This window comes from Xyrauchen texanus, chromosome 29, assembly GCF_025860055.1.
Source record: "Xyrauchen texanus isolate HMW12.3.18 chromosome 29, RBS_HiC_50CHRs, whole genome shotgun sequence".
Lineage (NCBI taxonomy): Eukaryota > Metazoa > Chordata > Actinopteri > Cypriniformes > Catostomidae > Xyrauchen > Xyrauchen texanus.
In genome coordinates this window covers 40,403,670-40,412,097 of record NC_068304.1, presented here as the reverse complement: position 1 = coordinate 40,412,097, position 8,428 = coordinate 40,403,670, and the positions used below count along the sequence as shown (strand labels likewise).

The window sequence follows — 8,428 nt, the reverse complement described above, 5'->3', positions numbered from 1 at the left end:
TATAGACACTCCAACTTTGGAAAAACAGCACAAAAAAGTCTTTCTTCCCATTTTTGGACTCACACCATTGAGATATAATGCAACAAGTGGTGCTGAAGTCGACTGATTATAGTAATAGATCTACTTATCTTTGTGTAAAAATAAAATTATGACGCTGACACCTTTCTAAGTTTGTATTTTTGACTTCCAAAATCATAATCATTATTTTAAATGGGTTGTTTCTCAGCAAAAGCTACTGTACCGTATGTCTCCAGAAGATCTGATGATGCACGAGTCGCATGGACTACCTTTATGATACTTTTGGGTCCTTTTTAAAGCTTTAAAGTAAAGTGCCAAATATTGGGAAGAAGGACTGAAATATTCATAAAAAAATGTCCTGCTGTGTTCCACTTAAAGAAAGTCATACAGGTTTGGAACAACATGAGGATGAATTATGACATCATTTTCATGGGAACTATTCCTTTAAAAGATCACCATCTCTGTAGAATGAAGAGAAATAGTCAGTATGTACTTTGATCATTTTTTCTCATGTACCTTAAAGAGTCAAGCACTTCATTTTTAAAGTTAAAGGCAGGGAGGTAATTGAGAATCAAGGAACGTTTTGTCTCTCATACAACCATTTCCAGTCGGCCTTCCCAAACACTGCCTCCAAGCAAACCATGGAGAGACTAACAAAGCATCCATCTTTTAAAGCTGAATCACCATGAACATGTCCTCTGAAATTGCTCTTGACATTTTCTGCCCTCAGTTCATTGCACAGATCATATTGTGAAGCTACTGCGAGAAAATGCATGAATCAGTTTCTTACCTCAGTTTGATGAGGCACAGGATTAAATCCACATTGATAACACACGGTGCTTTTGCATTCAGTGCAGGTCCTGTAGTTGGGAGGATCACTTTTCAGGTTCACCTTGCAGAGCGGACAGGCTTTAGGAGGAAGTTTAGGACTTTGATCTACTTTAGTCGCATGAGCAGATTCCTTCTTTGTCTGCATCGTTGTTGGTTTAGCTGACTGATCTTCCTCTGTCTGTAGTCTCGGTGAGTCCTTAGAGGCCTCTGAGTCTTTTCTGGAGGCAGGAGGTGTGGACGTCTTGGCAGAGCTTTGGGAAACCGAAGAACCTTTTCGAGAAGTTGGAGGTGTTGTGGAGTGCTCATCCTGAACAGCTGAAATAAAATTGGATGCTGAGCTGAGGAATGAAGAACCAAAGCCTCGAGCCATCCCAGAAACTGAAGAGCCACCAGGTTGTGGAGAAGGAGAGGGGGATCGAGCGCCACCAAAACCGAAACCGAAGAAACTGGACTCTTCTATAGGAGGCTGTGGTGATGTTTTCTGTGACGGATGAGCAGCAGCATTAGCTTTTGCTGCACTTGGGCTCGGCTGGCCTGATGCTATCTGACCCTCGGTTGATTTGATTGGCTGGTTGGCGAACGGAGGGATTGACTTACTTTGTGGACCATCTTTCTTTGCAGGAGAGGCATTGTGCATTTCATGGTTTTGCGATAATACAGAGCTCTTTGCTTGTTCCTGAGCATTTAGTGTCCCTCCCAGAGCTCTCTGCATCTGGCAATTGAGGCAAAGCCACTCCTTAGCCTGTGTCAGGGAGGATAAATCATGACAATTACACAACTGTTAATTAACAAACCTGCAAAACAACATAGATTAAATTGCTCTCAAATATGACAAACAGACAGACCATTGTGGAGCAGAGGGGGCGGGCCGGGCTAGAATGTTGCACGCCCCAGTCCCCAATCGACCTGATGGGGCGCACAAGGGATAAAGTCGGTTCGAGAGAGAGAGAATTACGGGCATGTCCATCATGTGTGTGTTTATGTTTGTGCATTTGGTTTAAGTTTCCATTAAATTATTATTTATATTGACAAGCCGGTTCTCGCCTCCTCCTTGCCCATCTTAACCCCCTTACAACCATATATGAGTGTGCCTTCACCTTTGGGCGATTTCAGGGGTTTTCATTCATTTTTAATAATAAAACAAATTTCAATAATGATGGTTACAGTTAAACTGACTTGGGAAACTTATTATCAGGCCTTCATCGTTTATTTTTGGTACCTTTTAAAGGGTAACTAAACCCTAAACCAACTTTTTTTAGTTAATGATCTGTAAGAATGGGGCTTTATTAGTACTGGTCATTGATTCAAGTAATTTTTTTGACATTTGTGTATAAAGTGTTTTAATTCTGCAATGGTGTAAAAACATCTGAGTGCTGCCCTCTTCAGGTTGAACGGTGGCTACTGCAGTTGAATTTTCCTATTGGCTGTTTGCGGTACTTCGTGACGTAAGCGGTGACAGCTGACGTAAGCAGGTTCCAGCTCACCACGCCCTTGGTATGAGCTACCACGCCCATGGCAGTATAAAAACCATCTCGTTTCGTCAAAACCACTGTAGCGAGTCAGGAGTTGGAATTGCGAGTATTGAAAACGATCAGGATAGAGTATTTTAGCATGTATTTTGCATAGCATTTATATAGTTATTTAGATTATTTTGTGTAGCCTAGGTAGTTAATTAGCATATTTGTTAGTGTAGTATTGTTAGAAGCATAGTTAGTTAGTAGCATAGTATTGCGTCAGTTAGGATAGCTTCAAGTTAGCGTAGATTATCTGTATTTAGTACAGTGGTCAGGATGGTACGTAGGTGTAGTGTTTCTGGTTGCAACAGCACTGCTGGACTGTATAGCTTTCCAGCAGACTTGGAAATTAGGCGCCAGGGGTTGCACGTCCTTGTTCTGGAAGACCGCGAGTTCCCGCCTAGAGCTGGAGAAGTATGCAAACTGCATTTTACGAGGGATTGCTTCTCCAACGCAATGGAGGTGGAAATGGGCTTCTCCAAACAGCTCGTGGTGAAAAGCGACGCAGTGCCAAACGCTGCTCCTCCTGCATGGACTCCACCACCTCAGCGGCGTCTTGAGGTGAGTGATCATATATATTTGAATCACAATTTATGGTTAGGCTAAAGTTAATCCTCTGGGGTCGACAAACGCGCGTTCGCGATGCGGGAGTGTTAAACGTATTGCACCCTTATACATTGTATTACGGTATTGACTACCTGTATAGTTTTATTTGGAGGTATACGGTTTTGTACATGATGACGTTACGCTTTACGTCACATTCTTCTAAGTTGAGAGAACAGCTAACTGATGTTATGTTCAAGTGAACCTTGCTAAATAAAAATCCTGCTAAAAGGATAAACATCACTGAACAGCGTTTCGTTTGTTTTTCCTGCACGCGAGTGAAGGTGAATGCGCACTCGGATGCTCAACAAGGAGTTAAAACCGCAGTTTGAGCCAGCGGCTGGAATTGATATGGCTCCGGCCCTGTGTCCACAGACAATTCACCGTCCTCCACTTCAGGTGAAGGTGGGGGAGAAAGGTCCTCGACTTCAAAAGACCGCTCCGTGGCAAAGCTACTTGCGTCACTCCAGTCACTCTCCATTTTAGAGTCTGACAGCAGCTGTCACTACGGGTTTCAGGTGCACGCCCACCACCCGCTCAGCCCCGCCCTCGGTTCGTCCCCTCTATCCCCGCTGGGGTCTGCCCACTTTTCGAGCATTTTTCAAATATTGCTAGTGGGTGGAGTCAGACTCTGAGCAGGGGTTTAGTTACCCTTTAAATGCCTGTATAGATTTGACTGTTTTAGCCTTCAGACCCAGACTTGTTGGTGACAAATGATATAGACTAGAGCGTGAAAAATGAAGTCTACAGTGCTAAAAGTGCCCAAAGTTGAAGAAACAGTATTGAACAGTGAAAAATGTCTAAAGCATTTGCTACATTCACACTGCAAGCCTTAGTGGTCAATTCACATTTATTCTTCAGATCCGATTTTTTTGTTCGGCTGTTCACATTATATAATGTTGCCAATATATTGTCTTTAGGGGTGCTTGAAGATTACAATGAGGCATTTTGGAGCAGGGCTGGAAATAAACTCTGCATCAGATCAGATCAGGTACAAACAGCAGTCTGGCAAAGTTATGCACACAACTAGAGAAACATGCCTTTCCTAGACCATTAATGATATGAAATGTGTATTGTAATATCCAAAGAAATGAAAAACAAAACATTGTGATAATATTTTTGGCCATATCGCCCAGCCCTACTGTTCTAGTGAACTAGGGAGCTGATTGAGACACATCCAAACTGAAATGTTAAGAATTGCTACTCACAGTTGCATCCGGAGGACTAAATCCACACTGTTTGCAGACGACTGATTTACACTGTGTGCAGGTGTTATGGTTGGGCGAATCCTTGGAATTCAGATTGAGTTTTGTGTTTTTACAGACCGGACAGAGAGATTGATGTTCTGTTGAAGGAGGCCCTGACCCAGCTGCCCCTGCTAGGTGAACCCCAGGTCCTCTTGGGCCTTGTTGCTGAGGTCCACCCCTGCCCACATTCTGCTTAGTAGATCCACTCCCACCTGTTCCACCCCTTCCAGCTCCCTGCTGTGGAAGACCTCCTCTACTATCTCCCTGCTGTAGAGGTCCAACCCGTCCAGCTCCTTGTGGAGAAGATCCACCCCGTCCAGCAACTTGTGGAGAAGATCCACCCCGTCCAGCTCCTTGTGGAGAAGAGCCACCCTGTACAGCTCCTTGTGGAGAAGATCCACCCTGTACAGCTCCTTGTGGAGAAGATCCACCCCGTCCAGCTCCTTGTGGAGAAGATCCACCAAGTCCAGCTCCTTGTGTAGAAGAGCCACCCCGTACAGCTCCTTGTGGAGAAGATCCACCCCGTCCAGCTGCTTGTGGAGAAGATTCACCCCGTCCAGCTCCTTGTGGAGAAGAGCCACCCTGTACAGCTCCTTGTGGAGAAGATCCACCCCGTACAGCTCCTTGTGGAGAAGATCCACCCCGTACAGCTCCTTGTGGAGAAGATTCACCCCGTACAGCTCCTTGTGGAGAAGAGCCACCCCGTACAGCTCCTTGTGGAGAAGATCCACCCCGTCCAGCTCCTTGTGGAGAAGAGCCACCCCGTCCAGCTCCTTGTGGAGAAGATCCACCAAGTCCAGCTCCTTGTGTAGAAGAGCCACCCCGTCCAGCTCCTTGTGTAGAAGATCCACCAAGTCCAGCTCCTTGTGTAGAAGAGCTACCCCGTCCAGCTCCTTGTGGAGAAGAGCTACCCCGTCCAGCTCCTCCCACATCCTGTGAAGCAGGTTGGCGGTTCCCCTGATGTTGACAATCCTTCTGCTGTTGTGGCTTTTCCTCATTCCCAAAAAGACTGAACTTGTTCACAGCAGAGGACATTGCACTGAGAGGATTCCCCCCACTCAGAAAGTTAGAGGAGAACATGTTGGCTGTAAAGACTGACGTGGGAGATGGATTGGGTGGGGAGAGACCAGTGGAGGGTTGCTCTCACCAACTGCAGTAATCGCTCACATCTACTTCTAGTCTCGCTGAAGAAACACAAAGAGAAAATAGACAGAGAGGGGAGTCAGACATTGATTTATACACTGTATATATATATATATATATATATATATATATATATAAAGATACCATAACAATACAGTGGATCTAGTGTCTATTGGATCTAGTGGATAGCAGTGACGGCAATGTGTTAAAGTGTGACATGCAATGGGGAGTCTGAGGCTAGTTATCACACTATTTACTCCAGTGAATATTTCTCAGGGAATATATATTTTTAATATTTAATAGTCAATTTCTGAAAACCAACATACCTTCAAATCTTGGCTACCAAAAAAGCTTGACTAACAACCGTTATTGCCCAGAAAATAAATATTATGTTCTTCAAAGCCTCACTTTGACCTTTTGTGACAACTTACCCCAACAGCAGGGCATGTTGTCACACTATACGGGGTATATTGGCATAAGATGGGGACAAATTGGGGGTGAGAAGGGAGTGTGTCCCCACCATCACAACAACCAAAATAACTGACGCCTCCCTTTAAATCAACACCTGCTTAAACCAACTTATTACGAGGTATATAACGATTCGTGAAACAACAAAGATGGGAAAGGAAACATATAAAAATATAAAACAAATGTTCTGGTGAACAAATACTGTAATTAGTAAATTATGCAAATGTATAACGTTTAAAACACATGTGACAACATCGGGACCAGACATGCCAAACATTTTTGTTCAAAGAGCACATTTAAACCTTTTGGTAAAAATCAGCCTTCATAATACAGTATTGTGGCTGAATGGCGTGGCTTAGTGATTGTGAAAGTTTACTTTGGAGGACACAAAAAAAAGTAAAAAAAAAAAAGATAAAACACATTTACACAATTGGACTTCTGACTCAAATCGTATTGTTATGGAGATATAACAAGGCTTATTTATGACCTCATTTATTAATTGAGAGTCTGCCTAACATATTTGCACTTAAGAAAACAACAATAGATACAACATTACACCACAGGACAATTGTAGTGGAATGTCATATATTTGTATATTGGTTTAAAGTTTTAAAACGACTTTATTTGGGGCTGTGTTGGGGGGGGGGGGGGTTGAAGGACACTTACTACACCTGTTGTTCATCTGCATGTGCAATAAAGATGGCAAACTTTAACAAGACCACGTAATAGAGATGCAACAAACTGGGGAAAGCTCGTTAAAAGCATGACTGCGTTATATGCAATACACTGAGTGTTTGGACGGTACATTTCAGCACCTTGGACAGCTCTCTCTCTCTCTCTCTCTCTCTCTCTCTCTCACTCTGTCTCTCTCTCTCTCTCTGTCTCTCTCTCTCTCTCTCTCACACTCACTCATTTTTTTCTCTATCTTTCACAAACACACTTTCTTTCTCTCTCTCTCTCTCTCTCTCTCTCTCTCTCTCTCTCTCTCTCTCTCACTCACTCACTGCGCGCGCGGCTTCGTGCATCACGTGAACCACGTTTCCTCTAGTCTCTCTTTCAGCGTGAAATACAACACGCCACGCCATTCATAGCCGTAACTCTATGCGGAGACCTTTCTGATGCGAAACTCCAAAGACCAGCGAGTTTTCTGTGTGCATTTAACTCGTAAATGTCTGATTTCTTTTATGTTTTCCAGTTGAGCGCGCGCCCTCAAAATTCCAGCCACACTCGAGATCATCAACATATCATCACGCGGTGCACCTGAAATGTGTCTGATGTTAGTGATCAAAAATAATGTTCTCAAACAGCCTAAAAATTTTGTTGTTTTAAATAAAAAAAATTAAAAAAATCATTCTGCAAAAGAAAACCTAAAGATAACATCGATAGTGTTTTAGTAGGTTGTCACAGAAAAAAGAAAACCATTACAACGTTCTTGGAAGGTTAGTTTAAGGTTATAAAAAAACTAAAACCTAAAAAGAAAGTTCCCAGAACGTTTAGACTTAGTTCTCGAAGAAATAACCAACCAGTAACCATGCAACCAACGTTAAAGGAACGTTATGTGTTTGATGGGAGAAACCCTCCGTCTGCATATCCGGGTTGGAAAACCTCATATGTGCATGTGTAAAACATATTATATCATCTATAAAATTGGTCAAAAAGAGCTGACAGTAGCACCATTTAAACGCGTGCCGATTTCATTATTGATGGATCACGCTACTGAAAAAGCACCTCATAATAAATGCTGGTCATTCGATAGAAGTATTTCATCTCGGTTGGAGATGATCAATCTCAGACAGTCACGATCTGCAGTGATCATTGTGCACGGGTCATCCACTCAACATCCATCAAACGACAAATGAAAGGGCAAATGGAATGAATTAATGTCACAAACCAACCGGACAGGACGGAGGTTCCCTTCCTGCTCTGATCAGAACGCGCTCGCCCTTGATCAAACACTCGGAGGATTTCTCCATCCTGATCGCTACAACCGCATCCAAAACATGCAGAAGTATCCCGCTACTACTGTCACAGATGCCAAGAGCACCGTCGGTACTTTCACTATGATCACAAGAGAAAACATGCATTTATTTAATTTGATTTTTTTACTCCGAATCGCCAGAATATCTGATGCAAACCGCAGCCTACCTCACAGCGCACGAGCATCCCGTTTATTTCCCATTTCTCCCTCACCGGTGCTGGTCCTGGTCGGTCGCTCGGCGGATGGAGGTTACGAGGATCTGAGGACATACCCGCTTTCACGATTCTCCTCTCCGCGCATGCGTCGTACATGACGGGTGATCGGCATACATCCTCGTGAAAATTACATTTAAAGCGACAAAATAAATGGTCTCTAATGCACAGAGAAGGATAACTCAAGAATGTTCATATTTTTTTTAATATTAAATAGAAAAATTATGTTTTGACATTTTTGTGTCATCAACTTCTATATCACAATAGTTACATTTACATTTACATTTATGCATTTGGCAGACGCTTTTATCCAAAGCAACTTACAGAGCCCTTATTACAGGGACAATCCCCCCCGGAGCAACCTGGAGTTAAGTGCCTTACTCATGGACACAATGGTGGTGACTGTGGGGATCG

The 8,428-nt window shown here is 43.3% G+C and overlaps 1 protein-coding gene across 1 annotated transcript; it reads right to left on the bottom strand.

Annotated features, from left to right (window-relative positions):
* Positions 1–1,331: 1,331 nt before the first annotated feature.
* LOC127623079 (uncharacterized) lies at positions 1,332–5,211 on the bottom strand. The gene is made up of 2 exons (XM_052097275.1): positions 4,175–5,211; positions 1,332–1,591 (listed from the first exon to the last, which is right to left on the bottom strand). The coding sequence occupies exon 1, from the start codon at positions 5,209–5,211 to the stop codon at positions 4,345–4,347; it is 867 nt and encodes a 288-aa protein (XP_051953235.1). The 3' UTR covers positions 1,332–1,591; positions 4,175–4,344.
* Between the last annotated feature and the right edge of the window lie 3,217 nt (positions 5,212–8,428).

Bases quoted from the DNA above. Each gene is read 5' to 3' on its own strand.
- LOC127623079 (XM_052097275.1), bottom strand. From the start codon at position 5,211: ATGAGGAAAAGCCACAACAGCAGAAGGATTGTCAACATCAGGGGAACC.